Source organism: Scleropages formosus, chromosome 22, assembly GCF_900964775.1.
Source record: "Scleropages formosus chromosome 22, fSclFor1.1, whole genome shotgun sequence".
NCBI classification, from domain to species: domain Eukaryota; kingdom Metazoa; phylum Chordata; class Actinopteri; order Osteoglossiformes; family Osteoglossidae; genus Scleropages; species Scleropages formosus.
Genome location: NC_041827.1, coordinates 6,257,386 through 6,283,179, shown reverse-complemented (window position 1 = coordinate 6,283,179; position 25,794 = coordinate 6,257,386). Strand labels below are relative to the sequence as shown.

The 25,794-nt window shown below is 40.8% G+C and overlaps 1 protein-coding gene across 2 annotated transcripts; it reads right to left on the bottom strand.

Moving 5' to 3' along the window:
- Window positions 1-920: 920 nt before the first annotated feature.
- Window positions 921-25,564, bottom strand: LOC108918315 (biglycan-like). Of its 2 annotated transcripts, none has more exons than XM_018725436.2 (8): window positions 25,314-25,564; window positions 9,862-10,124; window positions 7,106-7,218; window positions 6,176-6,389; window positions 5,502-5,612; window positions 5,203-5,296; window positions 2,386-2,524; window positions 921-2,261 (listed from the first exon to the last, which is right to left on the bottom strand). In XM_018725436.2, exons 2-8 carry the CDS (start codon window positions 10,109-10,111, stop codon window positions 2,064-2,066), a joined length of 1,119 nt encoding a protein of 372 aa, XP_018580952.1. In that variant the 5' UTR covers window positions 10,112-10,124; window positions 25,314-25,564; the 3' UTR covers window positions 921-2,063. The 2 variants fall into 2 exon arrangements, with proteins under 2 accessions (XP_018580952.1, XP_018580953.1); XM_018725437.2 differs by having other exon boundaries at window positions 25,442-25,564.
- Window positions 25,565-25,794: the final 230 nt, after the last annotated feature.

Genomic DNA, 25,794 nt, shown 5'->3' with positions numbered 1-25,794 from the left:
CTGTTCCAGTTACTCCGATCAGACCGAACGTTTGTAGAAATCATCTTCATAGTTACCAGTTCTCTTAAAGAAGTATTTAAGACTGGGCTTTGGGAATGTGCAACCTTAACACTGCAACACAGTCTTCTTTAAAATTGTACTAAATCTATTAATTTTAGTGCAAAATCTGATAAAGTGCTCTCCTAGAGTTATTTCAGTCTGTAACAGAACAAAATCCTCATTGAGAATGAAGCTCTGTCAACAATATTTAGGTGGAGAACTTAAAAAAATACAATATACAGTTGACGGTCAGTGTTGCTGCCTGGCAAGCCGAAGATCTCTGGTTCGAATCGTACCTCCCGCTGCGCTATCCTCAAACCACATACTTACCCTGATTTGCTTGAATAAAAACACCCTGCTGAACAACTTCATATTGCATTTCTCCTTGGGCAAAGGTGCTGGGTAAAGAACGGTTAATATCAGCAATAACCAGAAGATGTCAAAACAGGCATTCATGCCCATCTGCTGTACTATGTACAAATTTAAAAAAATCCAAATAAAATTTCCACCCGTTTTTTTGTACTTTATTTCTAAGTGTCGTGCAGAATAAGGAATCCTATGTACGGACGTGTTTTGAATGCATGTCTGCAAATTGTATCAGTTAACGTAAAGTACGTTTGTCAAGTTCTGTTGCACAAACTGTTCATTTGAAATTAAGCAGAAAAGGTATACATTTTGATCCTATAAACACCATTTGAAGTAGCTGTTCAGATGCGTGTTGCATTTATCCGAAATTGTTAACAGAACATTCGATTTTGAAGCACTGTAGGACAAATAATTGACGTATCGAGTGATCAGTAATGATTTTATGCAGATGGTCATGCTGCTCTACTGAATGTAAGCAAGAACTACCCTGTCAGTCAGTATCAGAGGAGGCGTTGAGTCACTTTATTGAGTTGAGTTATTTGTGAGTTCTCAAGACTGCTGGACCGCTCACACTCACATCCTCTTTGTTTGCTGTGCCATTTCGCTCTCTCGGCCTTCAGCCCAAGGCTTCAGCTTTACTGTTTGTTTGATTTACTGAAAAAGTCTTTATTCTCACATGCAGCAGTATGGCAGAAGTACATAGTATGCATCTAGAGGACCGATCTGAAAATTTTAATAGTGTGAAAACCATTATTAACATTCTACAGAGAAAGCATTTTTGCAAAGGCTGGTCAGACTTTCAGAGAAATTTGTGCAAAATAACATGTTGGCTATTGCCATAAAAGCATTAAAAATTCAGAGATGTGTTTCTTACAGTCCTTGAGAGCAGGTCATCTGTAGGTTTCCCTTGCATTTAGTAGAAAAAAATGACCGACTTCTGCTGACAAGGCGTGGGAAAAGAACCTTCAAGGAACATTTGAGCCCTTAAGACCTTGAACCCCTACAGGACAGATCTCTTTATAAGCAAAAAAAAAAAAAAAAAAACCAAAAAAAAAACAAATCACATACAATAAAGAGACATATCAACTGTTTTCCCTCATGACTCAAAGTATGAAGCACCATCATAATGATACACTCAGTTGTCAGAAACCCTTTTTAATAGACCTGTTTTCCTGTGAGTTCATTATGAATAGCACTTCAGCATAACTCTTACACTGTAATTCTATTCCTAGTAGTAATAATAATAATCAAAGAACAATATTTGATGATTTTCTTGAATTGCATCAGAATTTGCTTTGGAAAAAAACCACTAATTCTTTTCGAATTCGTGACAGTTACTGTTGTCAGTCAACACTTTAAAAGAAAATCACAGATATGATTATGAAATACTTTGCTACTTTGTTTTCTTATTTCCCTGCCTTCTGTTTAAACCAAGTACTTTGTCCCTACTTTCTTTCCAACTGTCACCAGGGCTTTCTTCAAGTGTGCAAACATCACAGACACATTACATATGTGGGACCAAAGTTACACTGTTTACCGTCCTCCTTTCAAAAAAAATGCCTCTTTTTAACTCAACAGATTTGGTATCACGGGCAACTTGTCTTTTCTCCAGCTGTTCTCCCTGACTCCCACCCCCCGCCCCCTCCCCATCGCTCGGTTTACTTCTTGTAGTTGCCGAACTGTATGGCCAACCGGTCGCTGACACAGCGGAAGGTGGCGGGTTGCACCTCCCAGTAGTTCACAGGATTGGCGAAGAGGCTGATGCCATTGTAGAAAGTTCTCTTCATCCCAAATCCCTGGGGGCAGAAATCGTTTATGCCCACCCGGCTGATGTTGTTGGAGTGGAGGTAGACCACCTGCAAACAGGTAGCCATTTAAGGCTCCATGGTTAGAAGGTAAATGGATCATATATGGCCAGACAGAAACGAAAAGAAAAGCCAGGCACAGTCCCCTAACGACAGACCCGCCACCTGGTCTCACCTGGAGATACTTCATGTCAGGCAGCCCTCCGGGGATTCGAGAGAGGCGGTTGTTTTCCAGGTGCAGCTCCCTCAGGTTGGGCACAAAGGTCAGGCTACCGTTCTCTATCATCCGGATTTGATTATAGCCCAGACCCAGTCTAACACAAACAGACACAGGACCAACAGGGGTCACGTGTAAAAGCCTCTGTGGCAGCAGTGCTCTTCAAGAGTTAACCCTGCATGTCCTGGGGAGACTCAGCATGAAGTCCAGCCCTGACTGTGTTTACATTTCCACTTGCAGGTCCCTGCACTTGTCAGAATGAAGCTTATATTTAGAGAATGAGACTGGCCCCGGGTTTCCACAAGCCCGAGTGGCCATGAGTCACAGTCACGCACATTTCCAGCCTCGCAGTGGAAAAAAAAGATGGTCCGTGCGAGAAACTGGTAGCGTGTTTCTCGGTTTGCCGTCTACTGTAAAATACCAGTGCGAAAAGCGAGCGCAATGTCGGTAAGATAGTACAGATATTTACCTTCATTTTTCACTTTGCATTTTGCCCTCGCAGGTGACAGTTATCTACTGTATCTCACTTCTTCTGGAGGTTCAAATGGAGGTTTTCTCTCAAATTTTTCTCAACGCACCTGCATTTTCACTCTAGATGTACTCTAGTCTGAAAGTATTCATGAGAAATTGATGTATGTCACAGCTAAACAAAGTTTAAATTCCTTTTCGAAATGACATGGTATTGCCCTAGTGTGTTCAGGCTATAATAAAAAGGAAACGCATTGTTCATTCGCTTGATGACAAGTGGAAATGTTAGACCAAGTCATGCAATTTTTTCCGTCACTCGTTCTTGACCGTAAATGGGCTGTACATTCGGACGTGGGCTCGAATCCCAACTTGGTCAGTGTGGAGTTTGGATGTTCTTCCTGTGTTTGTGTGGGTTTCCTTTGGGTGCTCTGTTTCTTCTCACAGTCCAAATACATGTGTTTCAGGTGATTTATTCTACAAATTGCCTGTATGGTGGGAGTGTGTTTCATTGCTCTCCTGTATAAATGGGAGAGCGGCTACATGTATAGATTTAGTGCAGTGTATCTAGCAATGTAAATCACCTTGCACAAAGGCGTCAGCAAAATATTATTAATAATATTTAAAAAGAAGCTCTATTTATTTATATTTTATCTCTTACAGTAACTTGGGGTCACTGGGTGTTTTGAGCCTTTCGGTATTAGACACCCTCATCGAGGTGACTGAACAAATTCAAAGTTTTTCATTGCTTTTCTTTTTTTTTTTCCAAAAATGAATTATGAAAGTGTAAGAAAAAATGTAGCATAGTGTTCTTCATCAGTGAAGTCATATTTTTCTCAGACAGTAAAGGTGTGTTTGCTTTTAATACATTATTCAGTTTTCCACCATTCCAGTAGAGTGCAGTCTTACTGCAGCAAAGGTCCTAATGATTTCCATGGTTGACGAGTTTCCTCGGTGTATTACCAGGTTGATTTAATGGAATAAACATGTATGTCAACAGAAGTCTTGAATCAATAATTCCGTTAAACTGCTACAGAAGGAAAGCTCCTGCTTATGAATACATTTAAGAGACTTTTCAGCATCCAAATTTCTTTCAGTTCTTTGCTAAACTAAGGTACGTTAAATTCATTTTCACATCTGTGGATGAACGTTCAATAAAATACTGACCGAACCAGCATCTTCATCGCAAGTAAATAAAGCAACTACTTTGGATTACAACTGGTGGGTTAAATTTCCTAGGCTTGCATTGATTCTGACTTCTTAAAGTTATTTTGATAGTTTATATGTTGGACGTAGCCAACCACAGACCTGCTCTATACTTTGTGGCCGAAATGAAATGTACTCTCTTTTGTAAAATGTATAATTTCTTCAAGGATATGTTTTCTTAAGATATGATGTTAAGATAATTTATTGTTGTCAGTTTCTAAACTGAATTAAGGGAAAAACTAAATATTCTTCAAAAGATTGCATATTGTGTAGAGACCACAAAAATTCTCCGAAAGATCGTATTTGTCATGCTCAAGAATACCGTTTCACAAGGACTTGCCAAATGTATACATGTTTTGCGACCTTATCCAATATTTGATATCCTTTACATTGGTTCTACCTCTGTTTTCATTGACTCACACTGCTCTTGAGAACATTGTCAACTATTCAGCTATTCTGTGGTCCTGGATGGCTCTTGTATATTCACCATATCTCTCTACTGACCCAGTCTAAGCCACTTCTTCCTGTACAACATACTCAAAACATCCTTTTGCATCCTCAAGCAGTCAGTTTCTTTCGTAGTCCCTTGATCTCTCTTTAGGATGGGTTTCCTGTAACTCTCTCCGTTACCCTAACCGTGACTCTGGCAGGACCTCCTGGTTCTACTAGGAGGTCTAGGAGGCTCTACTGGTTCCACCAGGACAGTTGGTAGCATAGTGGTTAGAACAGCTTCCTTTGGGCCTGAAGGTTGCAAGTCTGAATCTCACCTTCAGCAAAGTACTTACCATAAATTGCTGGAGTAAAAATGACCTATGTGGATAAGTAATTGTAAGGAGTTTACTATTATAAGGTACTTTAGAAAAAAGGGCCAGAAAAATGTAAATGTACTATTTGCCACTCATCTGGTGTGTTCTCCCCCTCAGTACGCTCACACTACTCCTATGGTTGAGCCTCTCCACAGAGTTTCTATTGCTGCTATGATTCAGCTGAAGTCCAGTCCTGATGTCCAGCTCCCTACATTGCCTTAAACAAATTTGACCAGCTAACAACATGTTAATGTTAAAAGTACTATTATGAGACTTTCTTGACATGGTGATGGTGTACCTGTAGACGTTCTTGTACCGACTCAGGTCCTCCAGTTCAATGGCTTGTATCTGGTTGTGGTCCAGATGAAGCTCATGCAGACTGTCAGGAAGATCTGAAGGGAGATTATTTTTCAGAAGACAGAAGATGATTTTGGGGGGGTGGGGTTTGAGAATTGGGGACGAAAGACATAGGACATTCTTATGACATGAAGTTTCGAAACAAATGATGTCATGTTAGATCACTGGTCCTGTTTATCGCTTAAAATACAAATGAAGACAATCAAAGCTCATAAACTGGCAGATGTGTTGCTGTCTCACCTTTAGGCACGCCTGTTAGTTTGGCTTCAGAGATGCGAAGGTAGTTTAGTTTCAGTCCTTTAAAAGCTCCGGGTTCAAAACCACTGTTCTGAAGGGGATTCCCTCCCATTTCTACAAAAATACAGAAAAAGAAACAACGTACTGGATCTTTGTGCTTAAAACACTGAAGTCACTCATTTTCAAAGATATTTTTCGTTATATACTGTATATGTATATGTATATATATATATTTATATATGTATAGTGTATACAAATAATTGCATTTTCTTTACTCTTTTATAAAACTGTAATTATTAGTGAAGTAAAAGAGACTTGTCTTTATCTGTTGAGCCAATAGATGGCAGTACAATGGAGCCAAACGAAATCAGAGGGTGGAACCAAATTGATCAGTACATTTTGGTGATTAGCAACCACATGACATTTATGGGATGGATCACGGAACAACTGGATATGAGCAGGAGTTTGTGGGGAAAAGGTATTTTCAGTCACTTTAAATTGTTTAATGTAGCAAAACAAAGTAACAAAGTTAACAGAAATATGAAATTTAAAAAAAAAAAATTACAAGTAGCTATAGCTGGGATTTTTATCGAACTTTTAACTGTGAATAAATTGCTTGTATCAATCAATGTGCTCTTAGGAAGTTAAAAGACAGCCGTGAAGTGCAGTGCACTGACCAATGCAGTTCATTCTTCCCAGGCCAGCAAAGGCTCCTTCCGGCACCTTCTTGATGCGGTTCTCATGAATGCGCAGCTCCACCAGGGAAGAAGGCAGGTTTTTGGGTACCTCTGTCAGCAGGTTGCGAGAGAAGTAGAGCTTCTGCATACTTCGAAGAGGGGTGAACGCCCTGGGGTGAACCTTGGCGATCTTATTGTTCACCAGTGAGAGAGCCTGAAGGTATCACACGGCAGAGAGGGGGCACTCAAAGTTGTGTGGGAGAGACACAGACACACAGAGTGATGGTGTTGCCAAGATGAAAAAAGAGGCAGATAATATGAGGCTGGGTAGAGCTGAGCTGAGCTGAGCTGAGCTCCTGGGAGGAGTGTTTTGTAAGAGTACAGAGGGGTGAGCAGGAGGACCAAGTTCCTGTGTCTAGCAAACACTAACAGAAGCTCTTTGTTCTACAAAGACGTCTGAGTTGAAGCTAAAGCAAATAAAAACCGGAAAGAATGTCTACTGGGGAAAAGGAAAACATTTAAGGGAGCGAAGGTAACAAACGGAAATTAAACATTTAATAACTGAAGCCAGCAGGAGTCTCCAGAAAGCATGGCTAAAATGCAAATATAAATTGCATAATCCCGGGGATATTATTTTATGTTTTTCGGTTCTTTCTCTAGCCAGGCAAAATATTATGTTGGTCAAGCCTCCAGAATAAATGTTAAGGATAAGTCTGTGACCTAAGAGAGAGAAAGACTTCTAAAATATTCTCTTTGGCCTTGGAAATATGTTCGTAATAAAAATGGCACGGAAAATAAGTAAATGAACAATGAGCCTTATTCAAAATTATTCACCAAGACGATAGATTCGATGCGCACTTATACACCTCTCTTACAGTCCATCATCCCTTTCCCCCAGTCTGCCCCTTTGCCTCAAATACACCTTCTTACATAGAGGTTACTGAGTCCCTTGAAGTCATTCTCCTTGACCTCTGTGATTCTGTTGTTCTGAAGGTCCAGTAGTTTGGTGTCAGCAGGGATGTTCTTTGGTACAGCAGAGAGACCTGGATATGAAGAGTCAGACAGAGTTAAGCCAATTTAATGAAGTTAAAGTTCAGTGATTTCTACAAATGGAACATATAGTCATTATTTTTTCAAGAGATGACGTTATAGCAGCCTTGCTCAAGCGGCGAAGTCCCGAGTGGAACACCAGTGTGTCTGTGGCTTCCAAACACACACACGCATATGCACTCACACTAGGTCACCATGTGCTCAGCATCTGGCTGAAATCTCCCTGAACCTCTGAGGGAGGCTTGCTTTCACTGTCAGCAAAATAAAGAACAAAGGAGGGAAAGCTTGACATGCTGTTAGAGGAGGTGCTGAAAAGAAGGATGTTTATTACTGCTACACTGTGGCTGACTGTAAAAAATCGTTTCATAACGGTGATGGGTGCTAGGCTACAGGACTGAGATTTAAAATTGTTCCCCCACTGTGAATGGGCAATGGAGCTCCAATGACTACTGATTTTATTTATTTGGTGGCAGATGAGCAAACGCTTGTATCCTACGTTTTCAGGTGTATTTCCTTGCGGCATTATAGCGTAACCTTCACTGAATTTACAGGACATGACCGCTGTGCTACCCACTGGCTCTCCAATTAAATGAGAGTACAGAAGTAATCAAAATCAGATTTCCGAGGCTGCTTCGTGCAAACGTTTGGGTGGTCGGACAGCAGGCGGCGTAACGGTTCGAGAAGTCACATTCCACTCGAAGGACCCAGGGTTGAATTCCACCTTTCACTGTAATGCCTTTGAGTAAGGTACTTACCCACAACAGCTAAGTAAAATTACCCAGGTGCTGGGCTATGCACCATGTTCAGGATTATTCGTTATGATGATTACAAATAAGCAATAGCACAAGCAGAAAACACAGCAGTAATGAAATGCAAAGTGAGACTTTGCTTGTAGTGTCTTTTTCAACTGTTTCCCTCGGCGGCCAATTAAGATCCACCTGTCATCTGAATCTGTACCAACTTAGACTGCAGTTTAAATATCCAAAACCACAACAGCCCATTTTATGCGACTACATGGTGGGACTCCTTGTACTGTGGTTGAAATTCTCAGACATTAACTGAGTCAGACTCTAGTTTCCAACTCAAAAAAGAAAAACTGGAGCCATGATTCACGAAAAGCTACTGGTTACAGAACTACACCCCGACTCCACTCCCATCTCCTGTCTGACCAAGTCCGAAAGTAGAAACTCTTTCCTGCTTCTCTACACTCTCCATTTCATTCTGCTTTTGAAACAGTCACATATTCAGTTTTTTTCAAAAATAGCAACACTAGCGTTTTACGTGTTCATTTCAGTAGGTGAAGAGCCTACAAAAACAGAATCTTTTGCAATATGCGGAAGTGTAATTTGTAGAGTTCCTGGCTTTTACAAATGAAAAATTAAAGTAATACACCATTCATAATTTGTTACCACCCGCTACTGATACGCAACACTTACATGAAAAATCTGGAGCCATAACCACTTTTCGCCACAAATGTGAACCCCTTAAATGTGCCACTTCAATAATAAAACTCACAGATGACACAAAAAAACCAATGATTTCTACATCTGCTTAAAATTCACAGAAACTGAAAAGCTGTCTGCTTTCTTGTTTCATTGCTTTTCTCGTTTCTGCAATGTTTTCCATTTAAAAAGAATAACTGTAATGACATTTAAAAAACTAAATTTTTTTTAGATTCATTAATATGCATTACAGGAACCAAATTACAAAACGTCTCAATCTTGATTTTTTTTTTTTTTTTAAAAAAAAAGACCCTTCTTGGAGCTACATTTTAAAACTAATAATCATCGGTTTCCTTCCCCTAGCCGTGCTGCTTGGGCTTCTACTTTGGCAATTTGGTAGAAAAAGTGTTTCAGAAGCCTGTAATTTCGGAAACAGTCGGTAATTTACTGGTTTATGGGTTGTGAGGGTTGGTGTCTGTGTTTGTGTGTGTTTGTGTGTGTGCACATCTCACTGTTTGTGAAGTGTTTTATATTTATGTGAGAGAGAAGGGGGGGCAGGGGTAGACCTTTCATAGAAATCTTCCCCTTATAATTAGGACAATGCAAATTGAAAAAGTCCACGTAACACTACCCAACCCTGGCTCTCAGACACAGGAACGGTGTCTTTTTTCTTTTTTCAATTGAAAGTATATCAGTGAATCTTTACACTTTCTTCCTTCAAATTCACTAGTATTTGCCAGAGTAACAAATACAGAAAGCCCTCCATGGCTTCTGTACAGGTGAACAACAGCCTTATAGCACTACAAGGCTTGTTTCTTAAATATTAAATCATTTCTTGTAGGATATTCAAAGGAAATGTAGTTTCCACACACACACACACACACACACACTGTCTGAAACCACTTGTGCTCCAGGTATCTTTGAAACTCACCCACTCTGGAGCACATTATACTTTTTATTGTCTAAGTTTTAAAGTCCTGGGTCCCTCCCCAACGAAACATGCAATGGCTTCACGGATGTGTATCGGTCAGAAGTGCAGAAAGCTCGGAAAATTTCTCCTTGGATTATGAACCCGTTCACTCTCTTCTTCTAGTCACTCGCCATAAAGTTCACTGTTTCAGATTTCTCGTTTCCCGTTACCCTTCAGTTTGCACATTTTTTTTGAACAGCACACCCCAGCAGCACCCCGCTTACCGAGGTCCGAGCACTGCACAACGCGCAGGTGACACTGGCACCCAAAGGGACACATCGGGACATCTGGACTTGGGAGTTCTTCAACAGCTGAGCCTTCTTCTTCGTCCCTCATCATCATCATCGTCATTCCTCCACCGTCCCCATCAATTCCAAAGTCCCAAAAACCCTTCTGCTCAAAGGGAAGGGTCCATGATGGCAGGGGGATAAGAATGGCACAGAGTAGCAGGAGCAGCGGCGACTGGGGGAACATGGCTGGGCAGCACCTGCAGGAAGGGAACAGCAGCACATCCACACCTTCAGATCTTCAGTACCAGTCAAACTCATTAGTCACAGCAACTGGTGAGAAAATGATAAAATTGTAATTAATCTTTGGCTTTGTTTGGTGATATAATGTAAACGAAAAAAGGCACCGTGTGACTGAAGGAGCATAGCCTTAATCATGAGATCATGCCTTAATCCTTGGGAACATCCATGTCATGCTCACTGCTGATGTTCTACTGCCATGACTAGTCATGCAGATCATGATGTTTACTGAGAAAGAGCAAAACGTGAAGAAATTCTCTGCTATCACCACCTCTAGAAGTTAACTAGCTGAAATGATAGTGCAGCATGTGTGTTCGATAGAAATGTACACAGGAGTTGCGTGAAAAGGAAATGGAAAGCCAATCCCTTAAAATGTCCGACGCACAAAGACGTGTTTTTTTCTACTCCTCTACCCTTCTGTCTATCGCAAAACGTGGCACACATGAAAAAAGAAAAAAATGTGAAAAAAGAAGACTAACTGACAAGCTCAGGATCTCCTTTACTCCCTTCCTGCTAAGAGGCACTCTTTAATTTGCAAGAAAGCAGCTTGAAACCACACTGCGCCTCCTACAAAAGTTATAAAGCTGTGGGTGGTGTGCGGAGAAGAAGCAGGGCAGGGGAGGGACTGGGCGGCGAATCACTAAATCTGCCCTCTATAGATTCCTCTACTGCTTCCTGGCCTTGCTGCTTCTCAACCGAGACGAGTCCAAAGATATGCAGTCCAGGTTCATCCATAGTGTGTGAGTGACAGAGAGAGTGTGTTCCACTGATGTATGGATGAGCGACCCAGTGTAAGCAGTGTATCTAGCAGTGTAAGTCTTCCGGGTGCTCTGGTTTCCTCCCACCTCCAAAGACATGCTGTTCAGGTTCACCCATAGTGTGTGAGTGACAGAGAGAGTGTGTGTGTTCCACTGATGTATGGATGAGTGACCCATTGTAAGTAGTGTATCTAGCAGTGTAAGTCACCGCGGTGAATAAGGTATGTAGGCTGATAACACTACATAGTTTATTGAAAGTAGTTTTAGAGAAAAGCATCTGCTAAATAAATAAATGTAAATGTAAAATGTCATGAGACATGTAGCTGAACCCTGAAAAAACTCTCGAGGTATAACGTAAGAGCCAAACAATGTGCATCGGCAAATGTAGAATAACTGAGGCAGAATTTAGGAATTGTGTGGCTGTCTGTAGGCCCTCCGCCTTCACAGTGTGGGAATATGGTTGGCTAAATCTGTGCTGTCAGTTTTTTTATTCTACCCTTGAGAGATTGTTATGTGACAAAAAATTAATGTGCACCAACTAATGGTTTACCATATTTTGATGAGTGGTCATGTTTACAGTTAAGAATACCATGCTGACACTGGCACGGGCATAAACTATGCTTCCCCAAGGCATCCCTGAACACAACTCTGCCGCTCGTTCCCTCTGGGCCTGACGTCACTGCAATGATTTATCAGGATAAAGCCTTGATGGAAGCGATGGAAAAAAAGATTTTAAACATGAACCATGGAAACCAAATGTAAATATAAGTAGAGCATAAGAAAAAACTCACTGCTTCTGTCCTACACTATATATTTGTTGCAAATAGGTGCCATAGCTGACGCCCCCAAGAGTTTTCACAGCAGCGGTCATGGTGTTTCCACTCAAACACAGTGCTGATCTCCCATCTGCATGGATAATACTTGGTTATGTCACTTAGCCATTGCAGGGCCATGAACTTTCAATGTAGCCAACATTTAGCTTAGCTCTAATCACAGGTTTAGAACATACAGGACCAATATTATACCTATTGATAACTACTTGAGTTTAATAAACAGAGAAAAATCAAAGTCACACACTAATCCAGTGAAATCCACATTACACTTAATGGTGGTGTTGTAAGATGCAAAAACCGTGGTACAACAGAGTACACCCACAATTTTAGTTGCAGAAGCATACTTATTGTCAATGAGAGGATTCAAAGGTAGAAAATAGCTTTTCAATTACAAGTAATTGACAGTATTATTAAAAACTGGTAATGTAATGCTGATTTGTGTTAAGATGCTGTTAGCTACTTGTGTGCAGTACAGTTTTGAACAACAGTGTAGCTTCTTCAAAGACAATTGTAAAAATCCTACCTAAAGTCAGATGATAGGCCTAAGCGTATCTTAGATGTTCTTAAAATATATGAAAACTTAAATCACAATGATTATTTATTTCAAGTATTTAAAAAAATGCTCGTACTCTGTAGATAATTTATTGATTTTATTGCTCACTGAGCTGTTTTTTTCTCTGAAGTAATTCAAAATGTTTTTACCCATTTATAGGGGAGGTTAAGTACCAAGTATCGAGTTGAATTTGACTCATGGTGACCACTCCTGTGGTCTTCATGGTAAGGGAGGGTGCAGAAGTGGTTTACCATTGCCTTCTTGTGCGGGTGTTCAGATCGAGAACATGGGGAGAATATGGAAACGTCATATGCTCTGAGCTGGATTTAAACTTACGCTCAGATGCACAGCTCAGGCACCGTGATGCCTCACCGTGTAATTTTAACTGTATTGTTTCAGGGTAGGGGGGTGCTGTGGCACAGTGGGTTGGACCGCAGTCCTGCTCTCCGGTGGGTCTGGGGTTCGAGTCCCGCTTGGGGTGCCTTGCGATGGACTGGCGTCCCGTCCTGGGTGTGTCCCCTCCCCCTCCGGCCTTGCGCCCTGTGTTACCGGATAGGCTCCGGTTCCCCGTGACCCTGTATGGGACAAGCGGTTCTGAAAGTGTGTGTGTGTGTGTTTCAAGGTAAGTAGCTTGCTCAACAGCAAGGAAGAGCAGGGGATTGAACCTGTATCCTTAAGGTGGAAGGTGTTAGCTCTAAACACTATGCTACCGACAATACAATTTGTATTTCATCAACAAGAGTGGTGGAAGCACAGTGATGAGTGTTCATCCTGCGGCAACGACGCATTGACATTTGTTTCCTTTAACCTGTCAAATAATGCATCTAACAGGCTAACGCACTTCTGCCGGGGTAAAATAAATATGAATTTTTGGGCACAAAGACATGTAATACATAACACAGCAAATAAATGATCTGTTTCGTTTTTGGGAAGCTTGACCTGAACTGTTCGTCCACTGAAACACGTGAGAAAGACGCAGCCGTATCATTTGTACATACTGGATATTGATATGCAATATCAATACCATACAAGGGTACGTGATGTAACTATGAATTAATGCAAAACAGAATCTCAGAGAACAGTTAAGGAAATGTAAGAAACTAAACAATTCCAAATAACACCAAATGATGCTTTGTTATAGGTATAATTGCATTGTATTTATACTGTGATTAAAATGCCTGATTTCCAAACACACCAACATTGCCCTACGCCACTTATGCAGAAATTTGCCCCAATCAGCCCAGTGCTGTTAACAATTTAAAGTAGTCCCATGGCCAACATGAATGTGAGCAATCAGAGCAAGTGGTCCTCAAAGGCATCTTGATCACTGGACCATTTGATGAATGACTGCAGACCACTTGATTTGCTTTCTCCTTGTCTAAAGCACAGCGGTACCATGCTTTGATTACTTATGAAATGCTACACAAAACATCGCTGTGAGGAATAAACCCCATATTGCTGTACATCTCCACCACTTTTGCAGAGAACTAAGGTGCATTTTGGAAACAGCTGGTGTCCTGCCATGTCTGGCATTTTGGCACAGCAATGTTCGTCTCTTTTAATACAACATGAAGCGAGTGCTTTTGCTTCTACACAGAACTGCACGCCACCAGATCTGGGCAAATTTAGAGCGCACCCTCCTTAATCCCACTTCTTTCGTGAATATAGAGCCCGGTTCTGGCGCAAACTATGCCAGGCACCAGCTGCAAAGATGCCAGCCTGTGCATTAGTATGAGTGTAACCACGCAATTGCTCCCCAGTTCCAAATTTTAAACTAGCCTGGATTTAGAAGGGGGATTAAGCATTTGTCTGCCTCTTAATTTGTTTTCTTGGGTAATCAAAAGAAGGAAATCCTATTGTGGGCTGGATATATCATGACGATGCCAGGAAACTGAATCGGTCAATGAGGCTGCAACGGCATAATAATGTGAACAGAGTGACTTATACTAGGGTCAAGGTACTTACTTTTGGGCCAGTGACTTTGGAAAAGCTTTTATATATACATCTTTTTCAAGTGTTGTGGACAGTTCAGTTACATTTCAAAGCAGCACTCAGCATGTCCAAATAAATAAATAAATGACATATATAATTTTCTAAAACAAAGTTATCTTCCTGCATTGCTTACATAATACCTTCCAGACTCTGCACCATGCAAATAGTGGTAATGACAATCTTTTGACCCTACGTAGAAAGCATAGAGCTGGGGCGTCAGATCTGAGTCTCGATTGCTGCCCGGTACGTGTGGAGTTTGCGTCTTCTCATGTTCTCCAAGGCATATGTGGAAGAAGGCAGTGGTAAACCACTTCTGCAGCCTCCCTTGCCTTAGAAACCAGGTGAGTGTTCACCGTGAGTTGACTTTGACTTGACAGCACTCACCCCTATCCAGAAGAACCTGAAAGTAAGTTGTGAAGATGACCTACACTCCACAAATATCCCACATACAGAAAAAAAATAAAAAACAGGATGTCTGCATTGGGCAACAGCGGGCTTCGGGGAACAACGTTACTAGTCAAAAGCCGTGGGACAGCGGCGGAAAAAGTAAGAACTTAGAGGTAAAACACAGCATCTATTCATTTCGGCAGGAAGGCAGGTTTTTTCTTTGCTGTGATGTGTGACTGTGGGCGGAGAGACTGATTCACTGCTGTTATTCCTGAACGCGCTACAGCTGATGGTGAGGTCATCATTTCACCGGAAAGCAGGGAAACGAGAGGCCCACCCTGCAGCGGCCCCGTCTGCCAGCCTCCTACTGCGTGCTGCCTCCTTCCCTCTCCCTTCCCGGGGTCCGAGGGAGGCATTTTTCGGCATTGCTGTAACCACAGCGCAACAAACAACAGCATCCTTTGTCCGTGGGAGTACGAGGAGGGCATGTTTTACTTGCGTACGCAAAAAACTAAAGTATTCAATTCAGTTTATTTTTTACAGAGCGCTCTTCTCACGCAGTGACACAGAGAGCTTTAACACAGGTATAAGGCAAGAAAAAATATTTATTTATGATATTAGGGGAGTGCTCATTATTTATCCCAGTATATCAGTCACAGCAGATTATTTGGAACTCAAATAATTTGTGTCCCTGATTTAGGACATCACCAGTTACCTTTAAATGAAATCTTTAACAATATGCTTCCAAATAAACGGTACTGTGAGCTGAATACAGTATTTTAAGACTTCAACACGCTTCTTCTAATGAAGATGTGATTCCGTTTGATTTTCAGCGCCTCACTCAGATGCTCTGGTCTCTGGGATTCAGTCCACCGCGATTCTGCGTTCCGAGACGAACGCTGAAAAACCAGCTGTTCCCTCGTGGCTAAATTTTACACTTGAGATCTTGTTCAGGCCAGAGATGAACTCTAAAAATGAGTTCATGGCTGAACAGATTTACTGCTTGCACAGCAAGAAAACTTTTCCTTGCAGGAAAGGTAAAGAACACAGAGGACCCGGTTTAGTCTCCGAGCTCTTATAATTTTACACTCCCAAGTGGCATAATTAAACGTCACTATCTTTTCTCTGTCTCTGGCAGTAAATATGGTAAATGGGAAGTCTACAAAGACTTCAGCACATGATATTTATTTAATTAGCAATTAAAGAAACGTGTTTTGGCAGGAGATGCATTGTTCTTTGGACTATTTATTGTGCAATTCACAAGAAGGGCAACTGTAGAAAAATGTGCAGTGAACATTTAAAATACAAATAGGACAACAATATGCCCAAGTATGCATGGTCTGCAAAGTGTAACATAGCCTATAATGTGCAGCGCTTTTGGAGAAAATGCTCAGTGTGAGGACTAGTAAAACAGAAGAGACCAAATATAGTCATGTGGTTTCTGACCGGTCATAAAGGGCAAGGCAGAAATCAAAAAACAAAGCCATCGTGGCCACTTCTTCATGGTTTCCTGCACAGCTACATTGCTGACATTCCAAGAAACAAAATGCAGAGACCAGCGGCTTGCCTGTCCTCTTTACTTCCTTGCTACCTCAGAGACCATCTATCGCCGTGACAACAGACGTGGTGAAAGGCATGTGAATGGAGGATGCTGCAACCTCATAATCATGGATTCAAGGCTTCACTCCTGACGGAACTCTAGGAACGTCCCACAAGTGTATACCATCTGCAACGGAAATTTTTCCTGATCACTATCTTTTTCATTGTGGACGAAAAGTTCCAACGTAACCAAGGGCGGGACCCGAGTGAGTGGGGTGCAGGGGTGCAATGATGGCTGGAGTTAGTGGCAGAGATTCGTTGTTGTTGTGGGAGGAAATGATTTAATCCTTAGAATTTATACTGGAGTCTTGTACCTAAGACAATGAGAAGCAAAATTTTCCCATGATTTTTTTCCTTCGTTTTACAGTGTTATGGAGAAATTCCGTAAACATTCAGCGGTGGAAGTGAAAATTAGGGTAACGAGTTACATAGAGCTAGGAACAAGAGTATGCGGTCAAGCTTGACCTGGTTACTGTGCTGAATGACATTTATAACAGTTGTTATCTAGTTTAGCCTGGAATTAATGGGAAAAGTAAGAAAATCGTAGTCTTATATTTTTCCCTGCAGTAATGTCACAGATGAAATAATGCTTTGGATGAAAAAGCTATTTTAAACACCAAGACAGAATACACACACACACACACACACACACACTTTCTGAACCGCTTGTCCCATATGCGGTCGCGGGGAACCGGAGCCTAACCCAGCAACTCAGGGTGTAAGGCTGGAGGGGGAGGGGACACACCCAGGACGGGACGCCAGTCCGTCGCAAGGCACCCCAAGCGGGACTCAAACCCCAGACCTACTGGAGAGCAGGACCCGGTCCAACCCACTGCACCACTGCACCCCCTAGCAAGACAGAATAATGCCTTTTAAATGATGTTTTGTAATAAAGTACAAAGAAAAGTAATTATGCAAGGATAACATAAGTGCATTAGGTCTGCATTTAAAAACCATCGCAAAAATGTTAAGTATACCCTATATACATCAATCATTTTAAAAACAGTGGATTTCCTGGCCACATCAAGGTATGCAAGCCTTGCCAAATTCTTTGAAAGCTATAAATACAGCAAATACAGTAATGATTCAAGACATACTGTCCTCAGAGTTATTCAAGGGGATTTTCTTGTTTCTGTAAACATTAAAGGGGTTATCCTTCGAGAGGCATCAGTTCTTTTAGCGTCAAATAATGTTTGTTTATCAGGTTTGAACAGACACATAAGGCTGATGATACGTCACATTTTTCATTTTATTCACTTACCATGTTTTTAATCCAAAGGACTGTACATATAGTACATCAAAAACAATACACTTCATTACCCTCCGCGCTGATTGCATGAACATCTGAAACTTTCAGAAGAACTCTTATCAATGAACAATTGCTAGCAATAACTAGCAATTACTGCTGATATTTTATACAAAAACACACAAGAAAATTATTAAATATTATTTGCGGAAGAGTTCATTAAGACTAGTTGGTTTATTTTTGTTTTCAGGGGAACATGTAGAAAAGCACTTAAGACTAGAACCCAACTGCTTGCAGAATCTTTACTAAAAGTAAATTAAAAAACAAGTATGAACAGACCTGGATGTGAAAACTTATGAAAAAACAAATTAGATGAGGAACTTATATCATTCACTTCAGGACTATTTTCTTGCAAGCACAGATTTCACAAGTTAGAAGAAAAAACATTCCAAAGCTCACTAGTCCTCTATATGGCAGTGAAAAGTATCTTCACTGTTGCTGATGAGGAAATTTCTGAGAACCTTGCTTGATCAACCAGTTTTCAGGCAACAGATTTAAGGTTGCATATTTCTGTGTATATCAGGAATCATTTATAAGTATTTTCAACTTATTTTCTTAAGAATAAGCAAAATACACAAGTAGATGTCACAACACTAGAGTATTTTAATACCGTCTGGCCGTTTGGTGGTTCCATTCACAACAGGTCCAATATTACAAGCCCAAAAGTTCATGACTCAAACTCCACTGTGGTGGATTGACCTCCCTCTCTCACTCAGAACTACTGAATCCTCCTCAAAATTCAAGAAAGATGTCAAAACGTCTTTCTTTAGGACTCACTTCTCTCCAGATCTCCTATCTGCTCCATAAATTTACATCATTGAGCGTCATTGTCACCATCGAAAATCAAAGGTCTGGATCTGTGTCTCCGGCTGTTGGTGAAATGCACTTTTATTTCTGTTGACTTATACACCACTTTGGATGGAAGTGTCTGTTTAATAAAAAAGTGTAAAGATATGATACGAATGAAAAAGGTCGAGTCAAGCTACAGCAGTACGCAGAAAACACAATAATCCATTTTTAAAGAACATCTAATACAAAAACAGCAGAGTGACTAACGCTAAAAAAGACAGTTACCAACAGGACTGGAAGCATTTTATAACATTGATTTAATCATATTTAACACTAACACAATTTCAGGGAATAACCTGAAAGAACTCTGTGCTGTGACCTAAAGTGAACGCGAAAAAAGCTATGCAGTTTGTCCCTTTTTAAAATATAAATAGCCACTAAATTATACGATATTCCAAAAAGGGAGTGGTTTTGGCGACGGTTGAAAAAAGTCCAGGAGGAACTACGTAATTAGCAGCACTCAAACTCTGTATTCTGCAAGCTATGCGAAATCTTATCAAACAAATTTTATACTTAAAATTTAAATTTGAAACGCAACATTATGCACAACGTAGACTTAATTCGAAATCTTGATAAGACTTGTTAGCTGTAACCAGTTTTACCGAATGGTTCAGGCTTATTTTTTTGTATAATCAGACATAAAATAAATAAAAAGTATTACTACACTTTGGTTAATTGATGTCTCTCTCCACAAGGAGTTAGAACGCTACAATTGTAAACAATAAGCTACTGACAAGTACTTACTCATTCACATAACAAGGCATTCTTACTTACATTTATTTATTCTTAGTTACATTTACTTATTTAACTGATGCTTTTCTCCAAAGCAACTTCCAATGTTAAGTTACCTACAACTCTTTACCCATGTATACAGCTGGGTAATTTTACTGAAGCAATTTAGGGTAAGTACTTTGCTCAAGGGTACAACAGCAGGAGGTGAGATTCTCAATGACAATCTTTAGAGCCAAAGGTAGCAGCTCCAACCACTATGCTACCAACTGCCCCATTACTGTACCAATTCAGGGTAAGTACCTTGATCAAAGGTAAAACAGCAGGAAGGGGATTAGAATTGGGGGCCTTCAGATTGTAATCACTACACCACGTGCTCCCCCAAATTAAAAGTAAATAGGCAGTTCTACTTGATAGATTAACCTGCTCAAACCGTACTTCTAATCATGACAAAAAAAAAAAAAAATTGTGTCAAGTAGAATCTGGTAAATGAGAGCAGATATCATTACATCATGTTTTAGTCTTAAGTAAAAAGTACTGCAAAATATTCCAGAATACCATCTGGTGCATGAGTAATGTCTGCCACCTTTCCTTTCCATCATTTTTCATGTATCCACTTTATTTGCTGTTCCATAAGCATTTTTTCAGCCTTTTTATCGGTGTTGCGTCCAGATGCGCTGACTTTTATTGGCTTTATTAAATATGTCTTTTATTTATCATCCACAGCAACGCTGGGCCACTAGATAAAAACAGACGTAGTAATATTACATCCACATATATAACACAAAGACAAGTAACTGCAGAATTTCAAATATGTCTTCTATTCCTTTGTTTCTACAATTAAAATTACTGTTAAAATTAACAGAATGCCTGCTATTCATCCAACATATTTAGTGGGTTATAACGACATTTTTGTTGCCATTAAATTTGAACCCTTCTAGAGCACTTTAACAAAAAACATATGTTATAAATCAATGAAAACAAATTATCATGTGAAAAATGTATCACTCAAAGCAAGTACTGATGACAGTGTTATTTAAAATTAAAGAAGGGTTCACAAGTGGGATAAAACTTGGGGGTGTCTCTGTTCTGTGATGGGATGAGAAAGGGAGTATTTTGGACGGTAGGGTATGTCACACCAGACAGCCTTGACTGCTGCTAAAAGTGACGCATCACACTGATGGGTGACACTCCTTTGTCACAAATCTCAGCTCTCTTTGTATGCCAGACCATTTCCATTTTCAGTTCCCATGGCCCTCTCATCACAAATAATGCAGTTAGTGTCAGCGCTGTATGACAGCCACATACGAGCCAGAAGCTTTGCAGATATTTAAACCCCTTTGACAGATTCCGAGGAACAAATACAAAACAATCCTCAGTAAATGACATTTCCTAAAATATGCTTTGAGTGCTATTCACCTATTTAACTAAAAGTATCATGTCATTCGCTGGATTCCAAAACTTTTCTATTTCTAATTCCACATCTTCTAATCAAATCTGTCTCAGTTTAAGATTAATGGGAAAAAAAGGTCAAATTTGCAGCAAAAAAAACAGTCTTTGGAGACATAGTACAGTGGAAACTAATGGAGTTACAGGCAGGCTGAAGTGTTCATGCTACAAAAAAATGTAATAAAGGTTTAAAGATGATGATAAGACAGCATTGAAAATTATGCTCTTTGTGTATCTTTTTGAAAAAATTAAGATATTTTAAGACATAAGCTTTTTATTGTATATCCACAGCATGATAGTAATGAATCAAAATCATACTAAAATCATACAATTTTCAACAGCTTTGAACTAATTTATGAGGAAAAGTATCAGGAAATTTGGACATGAAGATGCAAAAAGTCAAAAGTCACTATGATCAACAGTTTGTTCAAGGGAGGGTCACAAGAGCCTGGCGCCTATCCGGGAAACGCAGGCTGCAGATATAAGTAGGGTTCACGCTGGACGGGACACCAACCCATCGCAGAGTAGCCAGACACACACATTTACTGACAAATATACACCGTAAGGGAAATGTAGTTACAAATTCGCCTGAAACGCACACGCTTGGACTTTAAGAGGAAAGCGGAGCACCCGGAGGAAACCCACGCAAACACAGACGGAGCCGGGTTCGAACCTGCGCCCGAGCAGCCCAGGCCCTATGAAGCAGCAGCGCTACACACTTCACCGCCAAAAGTGTTAAGATTTATAGAATTTATAATCGTTGATCCGAAGTCTGTATTGCACAATACCATCTCATGCTTCTACTGTCAACACCTGGAGCAGCACTGAAGACAGCGGCGTTTTCATCTCAGTCAACATGTGCTTCACCCATTTCTACAACTGTTTTGAAAACATCTGCTCCTCTCCGAGTGCTGCTGTACTGTGCGCACTCTCAGAATGCATCCTCCCACACCCGTAACCACAGGAAGGAGGAAGAAGCCACACAGCTGGCAATGCCAAACAGTGCTTTCACAGCATCGGTTCCCCTAACGCAGTTCATCCACACAGCGCAATTGCCATACCCAAAGGCTACAATGATTCCAAACAAAGAGCCTCCGGATATGATATTTTTACTGGGCCTTGCCTGCAAACACTCTCAGGGAATCATTCAGTGTAGAAGAGCTATTATTATACTTAGAAAAAAATTCAAAAAAAACAGTACAGCTTCATTCTAGATGTATGAATGAGCACAGCCACCAGACAAGAGCAGATGTTAATTCAAAAATTTGTACAAATTCTCACCGTCTCACCAAACGTGTGTCACTAAAAGGTGATCGGAGGACACATTTCATCAGGTCGTACCGTTTACACGGAGGCATCGCATTCACCTGAGATTCAGACATTACAGTGTTTTTTCTCTAGTGATAGATAACATGCTCCAGTTATACATTTATCAATTTACCAGACACTTGTCTCTAAAGCAACTTACAACTGTTTGCCTGTTTACACAGCTGGGGAATTTTATTGGCGTAGTTTAGAATAAGGAACTTGTCGGAGGTGGGATTTGAATCTGGGACCATTGGGTCTAAAGGCAATGGCTTTAACGACTAATTTTAGCAGGTCCCTAAGCTCATATATGAAACAAATGCCTAAAACACAAGGGTATGCAAAATAAAAGCAGGCGACAGACACCACTTTAGAATCTCAGGTGCTTTATCATCACACAGCATGCCATTTGTGTGCCAACATGGGTTACCATAATTACACAATTCACCAAGAACTTATCATTTCAGCTGAGACATGAGAAACAGAACTCAACATAGGCAGTAAAATATACATTTCACAAAAAAATTCTAAGCACATCTTCCCTTTTCCTTTTTTCCAGGCAGATCGGGCGATCCTCCTTCCTCACTCATGCCGTCCCTCCCTCCACGGCTAAGGGTGCCCACTGGGCGGCTCCAGTGTCTGCTTTCTCTGGTGGAATCAGCCACCCTCCTTGGCTATAATTTGGTGACTTTGGTCCCTAAAAAAGGAACTGGCTGGCAATGCTTGACTTGGATGTGGTAGCCTCAGTAAAATACAGGCAAAAAGGAATTCAGGTCCAGTTTCAGGTTTATTTATAGAGGCCGTTCCGAGTCCATCTCACTTGTTTCCTGAGCTTCTCTGTCATCCTTTCAGTGCTTTCAATGGTGTAAAATCTCACAGTGTGACACTACCTGTCTCCTGGGTCTTTATGTGAAGAAGATGCAGATTCAGCAAAACCAGTCAGACGTAATTTAGACCAGATCCCAGACCCCCTACTGCCTTAAGTCTCTATTGCAGCTGTGAGTCCCAAACCCCTGCCCTTGTTTCTCACCATACTCTTACATCCTGAACCCCCTTATGTTCAGTAATGAAAATATTACACCTTCCAATAAATGGTGTCAGTGTGAGTTTTATGTGGTCATACCCAAAGGCTATTTGTGGGCTACGCAATGAGTTTCGTTGACATACTCCTTTTATTTGTATTTGTAGGCTCTGTTACGGATTCATTTGTGCTCCTCAAAAATAGGTCCTTTTGAAGGTCTGTGTCTTCAAAGATACCATTAAAGTTTTATTACCGTTTATATAACTAAGTGATGTTTTGAATAATTAAGAATTACTAAAGTAATGGAACAACTCAAATGACTTGTTTTACAATATTTATAAAGTACAGTACATTTAGAATCCACACCCTATGATTAATGTTTAAATACCAGATGCAGTGCATGGAATAAAATTCTGAAAACACATTGTTAGAGGCCTAAAATTAAGGAATGTGATGCATTAAAAACATAACTATAATACTTAAAGGAGATTAAGTCTTTCTTCTTTCAGTCTGGACACATATCATTGTATGGTGTTTCAGTGTGTTAATGACATTTTGGAAAAACTGGAAAAAAGAAGTCGCCCCAGGAAATTTCCTACCGTATTTGCATTTGTAGCCTTTTGGAAACGTTTGTGAACCAGGGGAGAAGTTAGAATAAGAAACAGCAGCATTATTTGGGAGTGGATTAGGTCAGGAACACAAGACAGAATAGGGTCAGAGAAGTGAGGTTTCATTAAATGGTCTGTCAGACCCTTGGCAACTTAAACCGCTGAAGTCATACACTAGTCCACTTGTGTTTCACTCAAAGGACACAGGTGGTCTGTGACATTTATGATATATGCTGGTAGCAATGCTTCTTTTGCGGAGGTACTGACATTTCAAAACACAGACTTAGCCATAAAACCTAATAGTTTAGGAATTTAAGTGTTAATTCCAAGCACAGAGTACTAGTTTCTACTCAGAACAGCTGCAAACAGACCACATGCTAAGTTATCCAGATAATTGGAATCACTCACTGTTATGTTCACCCATTCAGTTTTTAGTATCTGCCTCTCCAGCAATGATCTCAGTAACCATGAACCAGTTCTGGGAACAATACCACATATTGCATAGGCCAGCCCAAATTCTGGGCGCTCACAAATTTACTTCTCAGAATTACCCTCACTTGCCTTTATTCGTTTAGTGAGTACTTTTCTCCAAAGCAGCTTGCAATTACTTACCCATTTATACAGCAGGACAATTTCACTGGATCAATTTTGGGTTAGTAGAGGAGTGGTGGAGTTGGTTAGTTGGTGGAGGTGGGATTTGAAGCATCACCCTTCGGAGCCACAGGCAGTAGCATTAAGCGTTACTCTACCAGCTGCCCTGGAACGGGGTATTTTTTATACCCTGATTTACGTGAAAAAAATTATTTCAAACACCACCTGTACGATTCCCCAAAACACAAACGTTATGGGGATATTCTCATCAGAAAGAAAGATGTGTATATGTACAAACGCATTCGATTCTGCAGAAACACAAAACTTGCAGTTCGGAGACACAACTCCACTTGAAGAGTGACAGCTGTGGAAAGACACAGAAATACCTCGAGGAAACCCATGCAAATACAGGGTTCTGTGATGACTGCCGATGTACTTTGTTGAAAAAAATTTTTTTTGATGACAACATACATGAGGATCTTTCTTTCTTTCTTTCTTTCTCTTTCTTTCACAAAGAAGACAAGTGTGGCAGTATGAAATATCAAAACCTCTCATTAATACCACTGTGCATTTTCCCAAATAACAGAGGCTGAGAGCCAAGGAAAATAAAGAAGAAGAAAAAAAAAATGAGAGAACACCTCAGCGAACGGATAGATCCAACGTACTCGCACCTTCCCAGGTATTTCAAGCAGCGCCTCTCCCCTAATTCCCCGCTAATTCCCCCTTCCAGTTCCCCGCCGCACTGGTGCTCGACGCAGCGCCATCTAGTGCCACAGGTAGGTATTGCAACCGCATCGGCGCCGTACGAGCGAACGGCCCATGTAACGTCCGCGAGACGACAGCTGGAAGAGCGAAGAGCAGCGCGATTTATTTTGAACCATAAATTATGTTCAGATATTAGATAAGTGTAAGTGGCCACGCCGTGTGTTTTTGGAGACGCAGAAAAGATGTTAAAAAGAGAAGTGTCTCCTCAGGAAAGTAACAGTGAAAGTTACTGGGAAAAAAAAGACACGGACGGGTACGGAGTGTGTGTGGAACAGGCTGTGTGTGCAGTACAGTACTGCGGTACCATGGCGCGCGCGCGCACACACACACACACACACACACACACGCTGCACGCGTTTCCACTCACTGTCTATTCATTGCGAGACAGAAAGACACGAACCTACCTTTTGGTCTAAATGATGAATTTCCCCCCAAATGTAATGAACACCTTGTTCTTGTCCTCGTTTTTGCCCGTTTAAGAACTTTTTTTTAGTGCGTGCAGTAAACTCACTCAGCGTATCACGACACGTACCAGGTATTAAACTTGTTGCTGTAAGTTAGTATCCCTCCTCGCGCTGCGTGCTCCTCGAGCCCGTGTCTGCCAGCAGTGTGCGAGGGCTCAACTGTTTTTTACACACACACACACACACACACACACACACACACACACACACACACAACGGTAATGACAGAGGGGAAGGAGGCTGGGGCGGCTGTCGTGCCCATTTTCCTCAAAGCGCCTTTTTTTTTTTAAAGATGCTCTATGAGAGAGTGAGAGAGAACGAAAGAGAGAGAGAAAGAGGGAGAAAAAGAAAAAGAGAAAGAGAGAAAGAGAGGGAGGGAGTGAGAAAGAGGGAGAGAAGGAGAAAAAAATGGGGAAGGGAG